This window comes from Ipomoea nil, unplaced genomic scaffold, assembly GCF_001879475.1.
Source record: "Ipomoea nil cultivar Tokyo-kokei standard unplaced genomic scaffold, Asagao_1.1 scaffold1407, whole genome shotgun sequence".
In the NCBI taxonomy this organism is placed as follows: domain Eukaryota; kingdom Viridiplantae; phylum Streptophyta; class Magnoliopsida; order Solanales; family Convolvulaceae; genus Ipomoea; species Ipomoea nil.
In genome coordinates this window covers 962,808-984,076 of record NW_017617835.1, presented here as the reverse complement: position 1 = coordinate 984,076, position 21,269 = coordinate 962,808, and the positions used below count along the sequence as shown (strand labels likewise).

General features: G+C 34.3%; 2 protein-coding genes and 2 long non-coding RNA genes across 4 annotated transcripts; all 4 read right to left on the bottom strand.

The window, feature by feature from the left end:
* Positions 1-1,300: 1,300 nt before the first annotated feature.
* Positions 1,301-21,268, bottom strand: LOC109186857. The gene is made up of 3 exons (XR_002055177.1): positions 21,079-21,268; positions 3,646-3,654; positions 1,301-1,312 (listed from the first exon to the last, which is right to left on the bottom strand). It is a non-coding gene; the product is annotated as an uncharacterized LOC109186857 (long non-coding RNA).
* Positions 1,354-2,993, bottom strand: LOC109186850 (gibberellin 3-beta-dioxygenase 1-like). Its single transcript, XM_019337020.1, has 2 exons — positions 2,492-2,993; positions 1,354-2,172 (listed from the first exon to the last, which is right to left on the bottom strand). The coding sequence occupies exons 1-2, from the start codon at positions 2,932-2,934 to the stop codon at positions 1,512-1,514; spliced, it is 1,104 nt and encodes a 367-aa protein (XP_019192565.1). The 5' UTR covers positions 2,935-2,993; the 3' UTR covers positions 1,354-1,511.
* LOC109186852 (gibberellin 3-beta-dioxygenase 1-like) lies at positions 9,900-11,984 on the bottom strand. Its single transcript, XM_019337021.1, has 2 exons — positions 11,512-11,984; positions 9,900-10,648 (listed from the first exon to the last, which is right to left on the bottom strand). The coding sequence occupies exons 1-2, from the start codon at positions 11,952-11,954 to the stop codon at positions 10,000-10,002; spliced, it is 1,092 nt and encodes a 363-aa protein (XP_019192566.1). The 5' UTR covers positions 11,955-11,984; the 3' UTR covers positions 9,900-9,999.
* LOC109186856 lies at positions 19,335-20,512 on the bottom strand. Its single transcript, XR_002055176.1, has 2 exons — positions 20,357-20,512; positions 19,335-19,863 (listed from the first exon to the last, which is right to left on the bottom strand). It is a non-coding gene; the product is annotated as an uncharacterized LOC109186856 (long non-coding RNA).
* Position 21,269: the final 1 nt, after the last annotated feature.

Here is a 21,269-nt window from a genome sequence, read left to right as displayed (position 1 = left end):
TTTGCTTGTGTACTTATTGTGCTAAACTGTTATGAATTCGTGCCTGAAGTTAATTTATATAAATCTGTGCCTAATTTTGATCTATTTGAATCTCTGACTGAATATGCTTTACATGACGGTGCTTGTTTTGTTTGTGTGTTTTACCGTGCTATCTGGTATGAATTTGTGCTTGACTTTGCTTTATATGAATCTGTGCATAAATGTGCTTAATCTGAATGTGCTTACTGTCTTTGTTATACAAATAATTAATTACGCGGAATAGGTGCCGTTTCTTTTTATTAAAAGAAATGACACCGTTTTGGACCATGGTCCTCAATAAAATTTTCTTCTTTCCGCCGAAGTATGCCAAAGAATCAGTGCCCCTATTGGGGTTCAAACTTGTGACCTCCCAAGTTACAAAGATGCCATTAATAAATTAATTAAGGATAACTATAATTGATAAATTTTGGTGACGCTAACTTAATGAAAATTTGTAAAGGAAACATTTATGAATGATGGGAAAAAAATTGCAAAGTTAATATATTTTGGTTATGTATAACGATATAATTGGTAGTAGACTTGAATTAAGTGATTACTAATATTGTTGTTTGGTTATATATATGACCATATAATTGGAATAAAGGTTTTTTAAAAAAAAAAATTAAAATTGAGGCAATTAATTCTAATATGATGGCATCTAAAGCACAATATATATGAACAAAAAATCAAAACAAAAATATAAATGCACTAATCTTATGTAGTGAGAAAGCGACGAAATGAGGAGGTGATGAAATGAGGAGCGATAATACTGAATTAATGATATGATATCATATTTAAATTAAGTAATGAGTTTTTTTAATTATAGGGATAATCAAAATATATACTTGTATTTTAAAAATGTTAATCAAATAATGTGTATGACTTTTGTTCTCAGTTCTTGTATCTAATCCCATGAACCAAACATACTCATAGAGTCATAGTGTACAACATCTAAACACTAATAGAAACCATTAATATTATTAATATGTTTATAACAAATCCGTTCTAATTCCTAATGACACTATTTGTACATTTTATTTCTACACTTCTATAGCTTACACTTTGCTACCGAGTGGTGCCTCATCACCACTTGCTGGGGCATTGGATTTTTCAACAACTGGATTGAAGCCAATCATCTCCAAGGACTTGTTAAAGTACTGGTTCTTGATATTGGTCTGATACATGAACAAATCACTACCCTTGATCAATCTAAGAGGTTGCGAAATTTTGACATCCATATTTGGGTCGAAGAGATAGGCGACCGAGATGCGGTGATGGGACTTGCTCACAGAGACTCGATATAACAGAGTTAGTAGTACTAAAAAAAATAAAATATTAACACTAATAAAAACCATTAATATTAATATATTTATAACAAATCCATTCTAATTCATAATGACACAATTTTTTTTTTAAAGACCAAAATGAGGCTAAAACTAAGCCTCAATTAACATAATGACACTATTGTCATTTTATTTCTTATACTTTTATTTCTACACTTTTATTGCTTCCACTTCGCTACCGAGTGGTGCCTCATCACCACTTGCTAGGGCATTGGATTTTTCAACGTCTGAATTGAAGCCAATCATCTCCAAGGACTTGTTAAAGTACTTGTTCTTAATATCAAGATACTCATTCCATGATATGGGCTTATACATGGGAAACTCACTGCCTTTGATCAATTTAAGTGACGGCGAAATTTCGACATTCTTACTCGAGCCGAAAAAGTAACCGACCGAGATGCGATTATGGGCCTCGCTCACAATGGCCCGATGTAACACGCTTTTGAACCGTCCATTAGAGATGATTTGCATGAGGTCACCGAGGTTGACGACGATTGCGTCAGAAATGGGCTTAACGTCAACCCAATTGAGATTAGGCCCGTACACTTGGAGCCCTCTAATGTTGCTGGTTTGGTATAGCAAAGTTACAAGGGATGTGTCTGTGTGTTGGGCCAAGCCCATTGCGCGGGTTGGGTCCGGGCATTTTGGGTACCAATTCATCTGTAGGTATGCTTGTGTGCTGTTGGAAAGCCCATTGGGCTCAAACCATTCCACATCTTCACCAGGAGATAGGCCTAATGATTTAAACATTAAAGCAGCTATCTTTTCAGCCAGGCCCCTCATTTTTTCTTGGTAATCGTCAATCACAGAGCTAAAACAAACAAAGCAACAATGTAAATATCATCATTTCAACATATATATATATATATATATATATATATATATATATATATTCGAACTTCGGTGGTTGGGACTTAGATTGTTTGAGTTAAAAATGCATATTTAAAAAAGTATAGAGCAGAAATTGCCTCTTAATTTTATTTTTTTTAAAAAGGAAAGAATTATGCCTAGCTATTTGTATTAAAATATTTAAATGTGTATGCATGTTTTCTTTTATAAAATCTGGTTTTCGTGTATTTCAGTAATGAAATGACAGGTGCATGCAGCGGGGCGTATAGTAGTATACATACCAGAAATCGGAATAATCTTGAGGCCAAACCTGGCGTGCATGCTCCAACGGCGATCCCGCCACGGTGAATCCTTCCGACCACATTTGGCTGTCAAAGAACTTCGAAATCCGGACGGTGCCGTATCCGGCGAGGCTGCCCGGCGAGCGCACAGCCCGGAGCTTCTGCTCCGGAGCCAACTCAAAGAACCGGCGAGCCTGATGCTCAATTTGGGCAAGAAGCTCCACGGGAACGCCGTGGTTGGTCACCTGAAAAATACCCCAAGTTTCACAGGCCATTTTGATTTTGTCGACGGCTTGCGGGTCGTAAAGATCGATGAGGGGAACAGATTCGTGGGTTGAAGAAGAGTTAACCGGGGAGTGATCGTCGAGCCAGGTGTGGGAATCGGGAAGTTGGTCGGCCTTGTTGAAATCCATGGGGATGATATTATCGATTTCTTGGTTCATGGTTGAAAGCAGAGAAGAGAAAGAGATAATAGAAGAGAGAAAAATTAAAGTTGGCGGAGGAGTTGAGGAAAGAAGGCAATATGTCACAGGACTCACAGCGAGTATTTATGGAGAGGCGATGAGCGAAAGAAATGAGTATTATATATATATATATATATATATATATATATTCATCTCCTGTCACATTTTTCTCACTTTCTTTCCGTTATGTCCTTAAATTAGGCATGTTTTTCAAATAAAGATACTTCTTTCAGTGTACGTTTTTAATTTTTATTGTATATATTTCTTTCAATTACGTTCTTAAATTATATTTTTCAAATAAAGATATTTCTTTCCATTACTTTCCGTTACTTTCTTAAAATTTCGTTTTTCAAGTTCAACTTTCACGTTATATTTGTGTATATAGTAATTTTTTTTCCCTTCTATAGTATATACATTTTAGAAGTGAAGTTGGAATTTGATATATAGTACTGATGTATTATTACTCTGATACTTGTTCTTATTTTATAAATTGATTTTTTACATTAAATTTTAATATTAAAATCATAGTTGTGTTAAAATTATTAAAGAAAAATAAAAAATATTTATTGACAATATTATTTTTTTGTGTGTAAACCATGAGGTGGTCTGGATCTTTTTCCGACTAGCTTGTGGGAATTGAACTCGGGTTATCTCAAAATTCTCCTCCATAAAAAAAATCTCATTTACCACTTAAGCTACCTTATTAGTTTTGACAATACTATTTTAAAATGTTATTTTAACACATTGAAGTTATACTTATGAAAATTTTATGTAGAACAAAAGCAAATTATATATTGTTCTTCCCATTATATTTTTCTCATTAGATAAAAGCATATAAGTCCTTTAGGTGTTTTCTTCGAGGTATTTTTGGTTCAACCATTATTGTTGAATGAGTTTTTGTGGATAGAAAAATTTTTATTTTATTTAAGGAATAAAATTAGATAAGGTAGTAAAAATTAATAAATTTTAAATTATCTTAATAAAAAAATATGATTTACCTTTAAAGTGAATAATTGTGATGTAATCCAGAGATATTACGAGATAGTTTTATGTTTCAATTTCTTGGATTATTTTGAAGGTAATGAATGATTTTTTTTTAATAAATGCATTATAAATATCTAATTCTAAATTAAAAAAAAATACATATGTATTTGATTGTAGCTATTAAGACTATATTGTTTTAATATTACTTGATGAATATTTTTTTGAGTGATTGTTTTATATGTATATATGTATAAATGCGGAAACACAGTAGATTAGTTGGTCCACTTCAAATGTTGAATTTGAGAATGGGAAAACGTGGGGTACGGTTTACAACATTGAATTGTATCTGGTCACCATAGTGCTGATTACGTGAAGACCTACTGGACGGCGTCGGCGGCGAAATCAGAAACAACCATTAATCTCTTTCTGTGTGCGTGGAGAAAATTTCAGAAACTAAGACGATGAGAGAAAATCTTTTCTTCAATTTTTCTTGTTCGAAGACCACGTTTTTTTCCTCAATTTTTCTTTCTTCAATTGTTCTCTTTCCGTTGACAACAATTTTTCTCCTTCTTCATATTAGGGAAGGGACAATATACTTCACGTTTTGAAAATTGAGGGACAACATTTACACCACCACTAATAATTCAGGGGTGACATTGATAATTGACATATTTGTGAGGGGTATAAATTGATGGAGAAATAGGCTGATAAAGTGAAAACTCAATAACTGCTGTGCCGTGGTATAACCACTGCCATAGAAGCGAATTCGCCGCTACCGGTGCAGGCTCACAACAACGGCGTTGCCCCCGAAGGTTAACACAGCAATCCCCATCTCCGTGCACCCGGAGCAGGGATTAGGGATTGGAACATACACAACATTCTCAGAGTGGAAAGGGGACAATAAAGACAACAAGACAATGTTTGTTTGTGTGTCTGAACTCAAGAATACCCCATTTAAATAGTAAAAGGCCAAATAATTAGGACCATATACTGCCTAACAAATCTTGGCCATTCACCACCTTGTGGTGAATAGTGGACCAAGACTAAGTTATCAGTAAAATACTGGCCACACACTTGCATTTTCCCAACAATCCCCCACAAATGCAAGGGAATGTCAAGGATGCTAAGACTCTGAGAAGTATAAAGGTTTGACACTTAAGTGCTAGTGAACGAATCTTGAACTGGCACGTAGTGACACATGGTATACTCTGATCTAGTGAGTGAACGAATCTTGAACTCTTAGATTAGAAGTTTAAACCAAGTGACACGCATCACACCTTAGATCTTGTGTAAGTTCCGCGAAAAAACTACATATATATTTATCCCAACTGAACTTTGGGTTGCTCATGAGTGCTCTAGAAAGATAGCCCATTATCTTTCATAAAAGGCGGCTAACCCTTTTCACTCAAGTAGGTGATCTCATTAAGTCTATCTCAATATAGACTACCCAATTTAGAGTATGAAATCATTAAGAGCATTTTATGCTCACCCTCTCAATTATCAAGCGGTGAATTCATTAGGTCCTCTCAATAGGACTACCCATCTCATAGGTTATAAATTCATTAAGAGCTGTAGCTCAACCTCACTAGTACACACATCATAAGAATGACCAATTAGTGTACTACTTTGTGATTCTTTCCATGGCTTCGTTTGACCACAAAAGTGGGATCCACCACGAATTCATCACCTCTTGGGCTTTGAGTCATTTCATCAATAACTTAACAACTAACCTCATAATTAGTCCTCTTTATTAAAGTAAGTTGATCCTCTCGATCAAACTTACGTACACTTTAACGTGTACTTTATTTACTCACAAATAACTCCCTTGAAATTTTCATGTTCAACATGAAATATATTCTCTTTTTACCATTATTTTCGGTACCACAAAGAGACTTATAGGAAAGAAATATATAAGGATTTAATTACCCCCACAATGCAACACTTACAAATACTTTTCTCAAAAGTATTTTATTTCTTACCCAGATTTATTTTAGGCGCCCAACATTGGCTCCTTAGAAGACTGAGCTACCCAGACTTTTATAACAACTCTGCACTTGGTTAATACACATTCAGTAGTGGATTATATTTCAACTAAAATAGTTACCTCAAACCACTAAGATTTCCCTTTATATAGGAATCCTAGGTCTTGAAACCGACTCAATTAATACTTTAAATCATATGTATAATTGCTCATTGCCAGTAAGCCACATAGATAATATTGTTTGCATGTTGCTTCATAAATTTCACATAATTTTTTTTTTTTGAGAAAATTAAATCTCATATTCAAAAATTATATTTAAACTGACATTTATTAGAGAATGATTTATATCTACATAAATTTCAACAAGGTGAAATTCAACATATATAACTTTATCATTCAAAGTTATTTCACCTTCACAATTTTCCCACTTGAGAAAATTAATAACTCATATATAGCATTGATGTAATGCAAATCAATACAAATTTCATATTTATTCTCAAAAGGACAAATAACCCGTAGTTATTTATAACATGATAATTTAAATCAATGCTGTTATTAAATCACTTAAGCAATATATATTTGCAAGGCTTAGATATTTTAACATCATGTGAAAGTCAATCTCATTTTAAGTGAGAATCAAGTAGCGCTCTACATGATCAACACCCTCTCAAGTCTAATGGTGAAACCGAAGTTTACCTAAAAACCATCTTTCAAAAATGATCTAAGCTTTATTGAGAATATGACTCTTCCATGTACAAATAAATTTCAACAATTTAAACTAGCCTTTGATATGTGCTTGTAACCATTATACAATTAAATTGAGTACATGCTTCATATTTCTAAGGTAATGAAACAATAACATATATGCATCTCATATTCTCAATTCATTGCATGTTAATTTAAATAACATGTGATTTTTCATTTGAAAACAAAAATCACAAAATCACTATAATGCTTTATTTTCACGCACCTTACATATATCACCATAATTATATTCCAAGTGCGTAAAACCACATAAATTAAAGAGGTATATGTGATATATAAAGCATTACCTTAAAAATGTAATAGGCCGGAACTGAGTCGTGAAACATTCTGAAAAAATAGCAATAGCAACCTTACATGCATGTATCACTTCTTAGTTATACAAATCTCCTCGTATGTTTTGGCGTCGGGACCCTGGGGAGTCATGCAGCTATGGAGGCTTGCACCAACTGGAAAAAAGTCATCAAGTTTTGCCTAATATCCTCCATAGATCAGGCCCATAGATTCACAACTTTGTGTATTGATCAAACAAATTGGTGTTATAAGGGCAGAACTTGCTTAGATCATACTGCATGTAAACATAGCACTTTTACTCCATAAGGATTAAGGAACTAGTATTGATAATTTTATCAAGGTGTAAAGATCCTTATACCTTGAAAGAGTAATAATATTTAAATTAAAAAGCTTGCATAATACTTAGCTTAATTAAGGAGGATGCATTAGACCCATATATACTTAGCTTCAATCGTGCTGCCAGGATATGATACTGCATACTGCAAAGTACCGAAACCATGCATCATCAAGTTGACCCTAAAATTTAAGTTTCAAATGGTCAGAATCTCTCCAGTAGCAGCAGGATCATTCAACTCATCCGCAGCAAGCGCCCTGGTTCACTTTGCCACCTCCTCCTATCCGTTTCACAAGAAATATTGACTGCATTTATTCAACAGTTTCCACAGCCGTTACCGCCGCCCACAACGTCACCACCATTCTCGAAGGTCACCCGGAATACAACCAGTTCATCGATGACTACCTCTCCCGAACTAGCTGGCCGACGAGATCAACAGCAATGCGCTTGGGAACTTGGGCTTCGTCAACATTACGGATCAGAAAGTTGGGAAATTAAATTCAGATTCGGATCTGCTCTTCCCGGCTCGCCATTGGCGTCTCTGTACACCAAGTCTGTTAAGCAACGTGATCATCACCCACAACATAACCTGACATCAACGTTCACCGGTTATGGCTTCACTGTAGCGTTGGTCTTCAAACTCTCATTTAATTACGGCTAAAACTGTATTGGAAATCTGGAAAGTACAGCGTAGCATATGCAGGCATTCATAGATATATATAACATATCCATGCAGACACCATTTAAGAAGTACAAACAAATGCATGAGTTCATAAGTATACTTAGCTTTGTTAGCAATGGAATAAACGTTGCCTTCGATTATCCACACCAACGAATGAGCCAGCATCACCTTTTAGTTCGTCAATAACGTGAATATCCATGCCCTTCACATCCACAACATCGTACGCGATAGATGCCCTGGTTAGAAAAGTCGAGACCACCTTGGCATTCGCATGATGAGCAACAGGGATGATGTTCTCAATTTTGGTTTGGTTCCTCATTCACTATTATCAGCACTAATTGAATTCGCTTCTATATTGATGGAGAAATATGCTGATAAAGTGAAAACTCAATAACTGCTGTGCCGTGGTATAACCACTGCCATAGAAGCGAATTCGCCGCTACCGGTGCAGGCTCACAACAACGGCGTTGCCCCCGAAGGTTAACACAGCAATCCCCATCTCCGTGCACTCGGAGCAGGGATTGGAACATACACAACATTCTCAGAGTGGAAAGGGGACAATAAAGACAACAAGACAATGTTTGTTTGTGTGTCTGAACTCAAGAATACCCCATTTAAATAGTAAAAGGCCAAATAATTAGGACCATATACTGCCTAACAAATCTTGGCCATTCACCACCTTGTGGTGAATAGTGGACCAAGACTAAGTTATCAGTAAAATACTGGCCACACACTTGCATTTTCCCAACATAAATTACAATTTTCCTTTTTTGAAATCATGCAACAAGGCAGTGGTAGCTGGAGTCATGGCAGTCCACACCAAAGTCGACGACAAACTATTGTGTGGACCATGGTCCACATAATTGTGTAGACCATAAATATTCTATACATTTTTAATATATTAATAGTACATTATTTTTGTACTAAATGTGCATTATTTTTGTACTACTGGTACATTATATAAAATAATGTACCCTTAATATATTAAAAATGTACTTTTTATTTATGCTCCATACAATTGTGTGGACCATGGTCCATGTAATAATGATTGAAAGTCAGCAGTGGCGGACGTAGCTTTAAAGTTCAGTCTCAAATTTGTGATGGTTTCGATAGATCCGGTTCTATCATTTTATTGGCCCGAAAAACAATAATTGGTTATTTTCATCATGTGTGTCCACATAAAAGTGTCTAAATGAGAGTAAAAGTTGAGAGTATAAAATGGGAATCCACCAAGTATTTTCCGTCAAAAAAATAGGTCCTATATAAACTTAACATATACTCCGTGTTTTTATTTTAAGAAAGTGGACATTATTTTGGAACGGACAAAAAAGGAAAGTAAGACAAGTAAAATGGGATGGATGGAGTATATTTATATACCAAAAAATTTAAATTATTTAAAAGAAACAAAATACGATTGCACGCCATATAACTTAGAAATAAAATTTACAAGTTTTTAACAATTTTACATATACAATAATAATACTAATTTAAATTTTATGAAGATGTCCTTTTTAGCTTATCAAAAAGCTAATTTTACCAAACACTTTCAATCATAACAGCTAGCTTAACAGCTCTTCAGTTTTCAGCTCCGAGCTTATAGCTTTTCAGCTTTCAGATATCAGCTCCTAGCTTATAGCTTTTCAGTTAGGTTTGCCAAACAGAGCCAATATGTAAAGCTTTGATGAGAACCAAATATTGGGCTATGATGTAGTATATTGTATTGAGAAACATAATAGAGTTAATGCCAGTTGAGTTACCCAAATATATTAGCACCATCATGTTTAATCTTAATCTTATTTCAAAAGTTAAGCAGAATCAAACCAAACCCGACAACACATGACAAACAAAACCACAATAAACTTTATATATTCCTTAAGTCATTACACAACACATGACGAACAAAGAAAGAACTAGAATTAAACCAAACCCAACAACCTGACAACAAACTAACATCCCTAGTTAATAAGTGAGCCACACCATTAGCAGAACGCTTAACAAAACAAATTTCTACACTTCTAAAGCTTCCACTTTGCCACCAAGTGATGCCTCATTACCAGTCGATTGGGCATTGTCTTTTTCAACGACGACTGAATTGAAACGAACCGCCTCCAAGGCCTTGTCAAAGTGCACACCCTTAATCTCACGGTACTCCTTCCATGATATGGGCCGATACATGGGAAAATCACCGGCCTTGATCAATTTAAGTGGCGATGAAATGTTAACATCAATCTTTGGGCCGAAGAAAAAGGGGATGGAGATGCGATGATGGGTCTCGCTCACAATGGCCCGATGTGTCACGCTTTTGAACCGTCCATTAGAGGTTATCTGCAACAAGTCGCTGACGTTGACGACAATTGCATCGGCAATGGGCTCGACGTCGACCCATTTGTGATTGGGCCCAATCACTTGGAGGCCTTTATTGGTGTTGCTTTGGTATAGTAAAGTTATAAGAGATGAGTCTGTGTGCGCGACCATGCCCAATGCGCGGGTTGGGTCTGGGCATTTCGGGTACGAGTTCAAATGTAGGAATGCTTCGGTGCTTTTGCGGTTAAACCATTCCACATCTTCATCAGATAGGCCCAATGATTTGAATATTAAAGAAGTTATCTTTACAGCCAGGCCCATCATTTGTTCTTGGTAATCATCAATCGCAGTGCTGAAACAAACAAAGCAGCAATGTAAATATCATCGTTTCAACATATGAAAACAAAAGAAAAAAATTTATTACGCTTTATATTCATCTTGTTGAGTATATATACTCGTAATATATATAAACATAAACATATAGTTGAAGTATGATTTTTAATTGAGACAGAGGCCAGAACACATTTACCATATAAACAATCGATCATAGTTGCTATCTAAGAATAATGAATAAGAGTCAAATAGACTATCGAACTACACAAGATGATGCAATTAAGCCACTAAACATAAACCACCTACAACTAAATCCCTAAAGTAACAAATTTCATGCAATTCATCCCCTTCGCAGGAGGTCACCCTAAATTTAAAATAATTTTTTTTAACTAATTTTTTTTTTTTAAAGAACTTCATCTCTTGCCGGAGAAGAAGAAACCTTTTTCGTCCCTGACCTGCAGAGACGAAGAAACATTCTTCGTCTCCGGCCAGAGATGAAGAAACATTCTTCGTATGGAGACGAAGGTTTCGGAGACGTGGTCATGCTTATTTTATTTTTTATTTTAAATACTTATTTTTAAAAAAAATATTTTAAATTTGGGTTAACCTGTTATAAACATACAAATTGAAAGAAATTGCATGAAATTGGTTAGTTTAGAAATTCAATTGTAAGATTTTTATGTTTACTGGCCAAATTGCATTATTAGTTCGATGACCTATTTGATCTTTATTCTCAAAAAATAATTAGCCCCACACACGTGACGACGCATGATGACATTTTGTTTCAATAATTCAATAGTGCAGAAGACACAATTCAGATATGTAACACTTAACGTACGAATTATGAGTATTTAAAAAAAAAAAAATGAGGTGCATTAATACCAGAAAGGAGAGTAATCTTGAGGCCAAACCCGGCGTGCATGCTCCACTGGCGTTCCCGACATGGTGAATCCTTCCATCCACATGAGACTGTTAAAAATGCGTGAAATGGGGATGATGCCGTAGCCGGTGGGGCTGTCCGGCGAGCGCAGAGTGAGGAGCTTCTGCTCCCTCGGCAATGCAAAGAATCGGCGAGCCTGATGCTCAATTTCACCAAGAAGCTCCACTGGAACGCCGTGGTTGCTCACCTGAAAAACACCCCAATTTTCACAAGCCATTTTTATTTTCTCCACCGCTTGCGGGTCCTCAAGATCAATCAACGGAACAAATTCGTCGCTTGAAGAAGAGTCGTTGATGCAGGGGGAGTCGACCCAGGTGTGGGTATCGGGAACTTGAACGGCGTTTTTGAAATCCATGGGGACGAGATGATCCAGCTCTGCGTTCATGGTTACTTTGAAAGCGGGAGAAAAAGTTGGCGGAGGGGTTGAGGAAAGAGGGCAATATGTCACAGCTTGCATGCGGCGAGCCGGCGAGTATTTATGAAGAGGTGATGATGAGCGTAAGAAATGAGTTTCTTGGGTAGTTTAGTTGCAATTGCTCACTACTTGTCACTACTGCCATTTGCAATTTGGATTACTATAATGAAGGGCAAATTATATATATATATTCTTCCCCATCACATTTTTCTCTTTCTTTCCGTTATGTCCTTAAATTATGGACGTTTTTCAAATAAAGATATTTCTTACATTAACTTTTGTTTTTTTTTTTTTTAATTCTATTTTATATATTTCTTTCAGTTACGTTCTTAAATTATATCTACTATATTAATAAGAGCCCAAGAGACTTAGGTCGTCTAACAATAATAAGTAGAAAAAATGACGGTCAAATTTTTTAATCAAATGAATGGCTCAGATTGATCATATTTTAATTTTTCCTTGCGATTTTCTAATTTATCCTTAATTATATGATTATCTGTTAACTTTTCCGCTAAATATTATCTTCTCCGTTAATTTCTGTTAGTTCACCGTTAACTTACTCATTGATTTCAATAAGAAAGGTCTTGAGTCCAAACCCCACCCAATCAAAGTTGGCATAAATAACACTTTATTTTACTCTTATTAAATTAAGAGTTAATTACCGAAATGGTCCGTTGACTATAGCGAAATTACCAATTTAGTCCTTGACTATTTTTTTTGACCAATTAAGTCCCTCAACTTTAAAAATCTTAACCAATTTGGTCCTCCGTTTGTTTGACCGTTAGTCAACCGTTAACTTGGGACCAAATTGGTAATTCGCTATAGTCAAGGGGCCATTTTGGTAATTAACTTTAAGGATGGGCAATTCGGTTAAGTTTTCTCGAACCGAACCGTTCGGTATATAAAAGTCTAATACTGTTCGGTTGTTCGGTATATTACCGAACCAAACTAGTTCGGTTTGGTTCGACACGGTTCAATTCGAGAAAACTAAACCGAGTTGCTCACCCCTAAAGTTAATTATCAAAATGGTCCCTTGACTATAGTGAAATTACCAATTTGGTCTCAAGTTAACGGTTGACTAACGGTCAAACAAACGGAGGACCAAGTTGGTTAAATTTTTTAAAGTTGAGGGACTTAATTGGTTAAAAAAAATAATCAAGGACCAAATTGGTTATTTCGCTATAGTCAAGGGACCATTTTGATAATTAACTCTTAAATTAAATAATAATTCCTCCATGCACCCTCTCATATGGGGAAAGCAACTTGGTGCCACTAGACCACAAGATCCTTAGCATAATGCAACCAATTAAACAGTGCCATATTCTAGGAGTGAATAACATTACTCTTTACAAATTTCCCTTTACAATTTATTCTAATTATAATTAAAATTATAATATATAGATAGAATAAATTTTATTATGTAAATATTATAAATTGTCAAATTAATATATATATATATATATATATATATATATATATATTATAATCTTCTATATTTTATTATGTAAATATCATAAACACTCAAATTATATATGTATACAATATATTATATAATATTCTTGAAGGGTGGATGACTCGTTTCTTGAGTCTAGCAGGGAGGCAAGTTTTGGCCCAATCTGTTCTTAACGCCATCCCATCATATTTCATGCAAACTATGTTAGTCTCGAAAGGGGTTTGCGATGAAATTGACAAAATCACGAGGCAATTGCTTTGGGGTGGAGATTTCACAAAAAGAAAAACGAGCCTCATTAATTGGGAGACGGTCACGCATGCAAAAAAGGATGGAGGTCTTGGGCTTATAAATATGAGGAACATGAACCTAGCCCTCGTGGCTAAACTTGGCTGGCGGGTCACGACGGAGAAGGCATTGCATGTAAGTACATGAAGACTGGCAACAACTAACATTGCTAACATGAAACGCAAAAGATGCGACTCCAACACTTGGAAAGGAATCTGTGCCGCCGCGCCTATCCTTGAGAAAGGAGTCAGGACGGTGGTGAGGAATGGACGGAGCACTCGCTTCTGGATCGGAGATGAGCCTCTAAGGAACCATCACAGCTGATGAAAGGTGCAGCATATGCGGGGCAGAGAGAGAAGATGTGGAGCATGTCATCCGAAACTGCCCGGCAGCTAAGGAAGTCTGGACGAGGACATACCCGGCGGAACAACCAGGTACGTTCTTCTCAATGAGTTTTAATCGTTGGCTGACAAAGAACTTGGCAGGGACTGGGGGAGGTCATCAACGAAAGCGGAAATGTGCCAGATTCGCCATTATAGCCTGGTGGATTTGGAAGTGGAGAAACCACCATGTTTTCAATGGTACACGATCGGAAAGATACTGCTGAGAAGATTGAATGGCTGCACCACCAGTTCAGAGAAATCGAAGCTATGTTGGAAAGAAGCTCAGGTAGCGAAGGAAAACAGAGAAGCGAAGGCAAGAGAAGACAACCTAGGAAACCTTCGGACGTAGGCTGGATTAAAATAAATACCGATGGGTGCATCCAAGCAGACGGTCATGCAGCGTGTGGAGGAGTCCTAAGGAACAAAGATGCTGAATTCCAGAGACATATTCGAGAGGATGAGCTTGGTCTCCTTGGAGAGAAGAATATAGTGAGGATCACCCAATGATTTTGGGTGTACCTCTCATTTGCTTAAAAAAAAATAATAGATAAAATTATTGAATATTATAACTTAATATTATAAGATGTTAATTACGGTATTTTTTTTAGAGAGCATCTAAATTAATATATATAATTATATATAGATATTTTTATTATGGTAACTGAAATTTTTTGTCCCAAATTTGATAATTATATATACAGCGTTCAACTTAATATTATAAGATGTGAGTTACTATATTTTTTAGAACATCTATAAATTACCATAACATAATTATGTTAATTTTTTTTTTTTTTACTTTTCAGTTTTTTTTTTTTTTTTTTTTTTTTGCAAACAAAAACAAAATAATACGAATAAAATTATAATAAAGAGAATAATTACAGTTGAAATTATAGAAGCACTGAATGTCTGAATACAAGTTAATTATAGAAGCACCAAAAAGAAACATGTGATGTATTGACTAATTATTCTCTTATTCAAATTATCTAGATTCTTACTTTAATTTTTGTGTGAGATTTTTTTTTTTTTTTGGTACAAGTTAATTATTGAACAAATTAAATGTGATATCTTATCATTGCGTATGTCAGTTACAGTAACGAAAAATATACATTCTATCAAAATAGAATAAAAATTTCTTGCCCCAAAGGCTTAGAATAGACTGCAGTATGACCTTTCGAATCTCACTCGAAACGGGAAAAATGAAGCTTTATTATACAATAAAAACAAAATAAATCACATAATATCACATTTCTATTTTGGTATATTATTTTTCATCACTATATATATATATATATATATATATATATATATATATATATATATATATATAGGTATCCTTTTTAGAGAGAGAAAATAGTTACATATTAATTTAATTGTAATCAAATTCATACAAAATGAAAATATATATTCTATTAAAATATAATAAAAAATTCAAGTCAATAACCTTGTGGTCTAGTGGTACAAAGTGGCTCTTTCATCAATCGTTATGCTGTGGAACCATGTCCACCTTGCAAGGTGGACACGATTCTTTATTCATAATTACTGAATTATATGTTCATAATTATAAAGATATATATTCATAAGGGAAAATTGTAAAAAATTCTCATCTATAATATGACAATTATCAATGTCACCCCTAAATTATGAGTGGTGCAAATGTTGCCTCTCAATTATCAAAATGGTGCACATATAGCCCCTCCCGTAACGGACCTATGGTTCCCCACCGCTGTCCATCGATGGTACTTCGAATCGAAGGAGGGAAAAAATAACTAAATTACATATTTACTCCGACTTAACGGTGTCGTACACTAACAGGGAACCACATGTCCGTTACGAGAGGGGCTATATGTGCACCGTTTTGATAATTGAGTGGCAACATTTACACTACTCATAATTCAGGGGTGACATTGATAATTGGCATATTATAGAGAGACATTTTTTACAATTTTTCCTATTCATAATTTTTGAACTTCATTATTATCATAATTATTAAACTTTATATTCACAATTTCAAAACTCTATGTTCATAATTATAAAACTATATATTCATAATTTTTGAACTTCAGATTCACAATTATTGAATCCCTATATTCATAATTACATAACTATATGTTCACAACTCTATATTCATAATTATAGATCGAGCTAAATATTCATAATTTTTTGAACTAAATATTCATAATTTTTTCCAGTTTTAAATGAACACGGTTCCACAACATAATTTGTCTGCCTTCGTCTCCGGGCCGGAGACGAATAGACCTTCATGGCGCGCGGGAGACGAAGAGACAGGAGACAAGAAATTGGAAACATCTGTACCTATCTTCACCCTCACATATGGCTCTAGTCATGGCGGGAGACGAAGAGATTGGAGACAATAAATTGAAAACAACTGTGATCTAGTCATGGCTGGAAACGAAGAAATGGAGACAATTAATTAGTTGTTTTGACCTTGAAGTCTTGAACCTTAACCGACCTCTCCAAAAGATATACACTTTGAAACCCAAAACAACTAATTAATTAACTACAAAGGGTTTTTGAATTTTGGAAATAGAACCTGAGAAAATGTGGGATTTTGGAGCGGCAGAGAATGAGAGGGGAATGGCGACGAAGACGAGGAACACGGAGAGGAAAAGGGCGCGCTTAGAATTCTTTCTCTAGGGTCGGAGACGAACGCAGGGATAGCCGGATAGGGTGGTTTTTTTTTTTTTTTTTTTTTTTTTTTTTTTTTTTAATTATTAATTATTTTATTTTATATTTTAAAATATATTTTTAAATTCAGTAACCGCCACATCAACATATTATCATGTCAACATGTCATTTTAGGTTAAAATACATGAATTTGTGTTGTTCAATGAGGTGTCATGCCGCATCATGAACAATTCCTGATTATTCATTTTGCACCATGATCTTTAATACGTGATATTTAGAATCATAAACCATAATTTTTTTTTCGTCTAGAACTTTTTACAGGTTTTCTATAGGTTACCGGTAATAATATTGCTGGCATCAAATTTTTTATTAGTTTTTTTGTTATTTTTTTTCTTTCGCATTCATATTTTTTTCTTCATATTTTTCTTTTTTTCCTAAACTATTAGGCATGCTCTGCGTTTTTTCGCTTCTCGTTTCTCTGATCAGGCCTGCTCTGTATAGGCCTGTTTTGCGGAGTTTGGTATTGGAGAAACGAGAAGCGAAAAACGCAGAGCATGCCTATACGTTTAGGGGAAAAAAATACGAAAAAAATTATAATACGAAGACGAAAGAAGAAAAATACAAAATATACAAAAGAAATCAGGTTCGATTCCCGGCAATAGCATTTTTATATATCCATAAATTTATAACTATATATCCATAAATTCATAACTATATATCCACAAATTCATAACTATATATCCACAGTGAATGAATGAAGTAAAAATCTATAATGAATGAACTAAATATCCCCAATGAATGAACTAAATATCCACAATGATTGAACTAAATATCCACAATAATGAATGAACTAAATATCCATAAATTCATAACTATATATCCATAGTGAATGAATGAAGTAAATATCTACAATGAATGAACTAAATATCCACAATGAATGAACTAAATATCCATAAATTATAACTATATATCTAGAAATTCATAACTATATATCCACAATAATGCTATTGCCGAGAATCAAACCTGATTTATTTTTTAAGTGGGACGCGCGTTTTTAGTCAAAACGACGTCGTTTTTGCATCGTATGCACCATGCGCATGGTGCATTCGGTTGCACAGCATAACTATTGGCATTGGTACAGTAAAGTTAAAAGGGACGAGTCTGTGTGTTGGGCCAAGCCCATTACGGGCGTTGGGTCTGGGCAATTTGGGTTACATTAATATGGCAAATTGTATTGTGCACCACGGTGCATAATTGATTATGCACTGAGCTTCAAAACAACGTTGTTTTGTTTAATGAAAGAAACAGTGTCTGTTTCCCGCTGTTCCGCAAAAAGTAACTCTGTTATTCAATTTCATTTTGTATACACTGCAGTTTCAGTTCAACACAACTAGAGTTTCATTCGATATTTATACACTCAAATATGTGAAAATGTTCTTTAATTTTATTTTATATACACTATTGTTTCATTAAAACACAACTACATGATTATTTCGATATAACTACAGATTCATTGCACAATATATACTCAAATATGTGAAATGTTATTCAGTTTCATTTTATATACATTATAGTTTCATTTCAACACAACTGCAGTATCATTTTGATATAACTACAGTTTCGCTGGGTAACATACACTCAAATATGTGAAATTGTTATTCAGTTTCATTTTGTATACACTGCAGTTTCATTTCAATACAACTACAGTTTCATTTCATTTCAATTGCAGTTTCACTTGATAATATAAAAATAACACGTGAGGCAGTGTCCGTTTAGATACACTGTAGTTTCAGTTGGTAATTAATACACACTCTGTTAATGGTAACGACGTGCCGTTTCTTTAATTAAAAAAACGGCACCGTTTTTTACCGCGGTCCACGATATAACGACTGCATTAATATTTGACCAATTTGGATTACATTAATATTATGACCGGCAAATTATTGTGTGGACCGTGAATATCAGGTACATTTTTAATATATTAAAAGTATATTATTTTTGTACTGAATGTACATTATTATATAAAATAATGTACTCTTAGTATATTAAAAATGTACTTTAAAAAAATATACCTTACATACATATATAATGTACCATTAGTATATTAAAAATATATTTTTTTATTTATGGTCCACACAATTGTGTGGACCATGGTCCATGAAATAATGATTAATTATGTCCAATTTGGGTTACATTAATATTAATACCGTCAATGTCATTGTAGTCTAGTGGCATAAAATAGCTCTCCCAATTGAAAAGTCATGAGTTTGAACCTTAGTAGGTCAGTATTGACTCTTTGTACTTTAATAATTTGAAAACGTAACTATGAGCATATACTATATTGTAATCTCTATCTCTATTATAAAATAGCAATAAAAAGCAGTTAATGCATTTTTTGGCCAAAGTTCCCGCCCACAACGAAACGGCGTCGTATAGCTTGGGTAGTCGAATTGGAAAATAAAAATGGAAAAAACTTCCCGCCCAACAACTTGTGCCAAAATGCAGTCATTTAGATAAGGCAAAAATATTAAATGTCAGAAATTGTTGATATGCCCGAAGTACTTTATTTGAGGTAATTAGATATGATAATGCTTAGCCGTTTGGCATTTCCAATACAACGGTTGGTATTCAATCGTTTCGTAAATATACAAAGAATTATTAAACTTACTTATAAGTACATCACTTTGTGTCAAATACAAACACTTCCACTATAGTAATGCTTCAGATCATATCAGATTCATTCCAAAAAAATCGTAGAACGAACTTCTAAAGACACGTTATTTGGTCTGGCATAACTATGTAGCGTGAGGCTGCAGGGGAAGATTTTAGAAAGCGCAGGGGAGTTTTTGAGCTTTCAAAGTACATTTGGAAAAGCGCTGCTGGAGAAGATTGGCCCGATGTTTCTAGAGCTTTCAAAGAAGATTTGAAAAGCATCCAAGAAGAGGAAGAAGACGTTTGAAAGCAGATTAAGGTGTGTTGAGGTTTAGAATTGGGAACAATTCCAAAGATGGCCTTTTTACAGAGAGCTGAGTTGATGACATATGGCAGCCGCGGCAAAGTGGGGCTGTAGATTTAGTAAAGCTCACTCTCTTTTGTGAAAATGAATCGAATTCTGGAAAAATGAAAATCAAACAAGGTATCCAAATCTAAATAAATATATGTATGTATGTTTTGTTGAAAGATGTAGTGTATTCCTCATTTTATAGTTAGATTCCAGCGAAGTTCACATTTACAATAGTCTGTCCACATGAGAAATTAGTATAAATAGAACTGGAAGTGTTATCTTTATTTAAACTGTATCGAGTATAAATAAAGAATTTACTCTCCTGATCTATCTATCTTTTTTTGTTTCTAAAAATGACATAGTACATACTTTGTCAAGCTTCGGTGATTATCTTTTTTTTTTTTCTAAAAATGACATAGTACATACTTTGTCAAGCTTCGGTGATTATAAAACTTCACAATATAAAGAATTAAATTGGTTATAAATGCAGCATACAGACATGCATGTTAAAATCTTACTGAAAAAAATCCAAATTTTAAGAATTAAATTGGTTATCATGTTCAAACAACCGATTAATGTCAAAGATGGTTGTAGACTCAACTGGATTTGATAAAATGACTGAGAGGTCTTCTAAGTACATACGCTGGCGACATCTGCAAAATCACGGTTAGAACAAAAAACAATAGTAACAATCTAACATAGGAAACACAGATGTAGCCCAGACGAACACTAGTTGTGCTTTGAAACTACTGATTCTTGGAAGAAAATCCTTGTATTTATCGTCTATTAAAAAAATTTAAAGATATTAAATATTACATTGTATTTAATAAAATTTATTTTGCTTAATATCATAGCATTATAAAAATACTTATAAACTTTTATTCGTACATCGCACAACTACAGTCTATTGTTAATTTGTTTGATTATTTTGTAATTAGTTCAAGAGAAAGTAGTTTCTGCATATGTTGTCGTATACAATGACTATTAAGAAAAATTAAGGCCATACGCTATCTCATGTTGCATTGCTCAAAAAATCAGTGTTTGTACATGATCAATTATACGTTGCTTGCTTCAAGAGTTAGCAGCCCGAGTGTTTTAAAGATTTTGATTTGCAATGAAGGTGGAACGAATTGTATCTCAATTTCAAATGTTGTTTATTATGAAGTGTTCAATAATTTATAATTTTAATTAAATTTTAAATGATGTTATACATGCCTTACCTTTTTTTTTTTTTTTTTTTTTTTTTTACAAGCTAATTGTGTAAATACAAAACCAATGCAACAAGGTACATCAGGTATCAATCACCTCAAAAAAAAGAACTACAGTTCTGAGGGAGCGGGGACTGCAATATAATCTCTGTGAGCACTGCAATTTGCATGCAAAATAGTCAGACTAGGAGGGGAAAAAGTTCTTGAGAGATGGAGACTTAAGACAAAAGCATGGCCCAACTTAATTCCTCTTTGAGATTTTCACCACTCGTCCGGGAATTTTGATTATGCAGCCCACCTAGCTTG

Coding starts and splice junctions, on each gene's coding strand:
- LOC109186850 (XM_019337020.1), bottom strand. CDS start 2,934: ATGAACCAAGAAATCGATAATATCATCCCCATGGATTTCAACAAGGCC. Junction 2,173..2,491: donor CAAGATTATTCCGATTTCTG/GTATGTATACTA, acceptor TGTTTGTTTTAG/CTCTGTGATTGACGATTACC.
- LOC109186852 (XM_019337021.1), bottom strand. CDS start 11,954: ATGAACGCAGAGCTGGATCATCTCGTCCCCATGGATTTCAAAAACGCC. Junction 10,649..11,511: donor CAAGATTACTCTCCTTTCTG/GTATTAATGCAC, acceptor TGTTTGTTTCAG/CACTGCGATTGATGATTACC.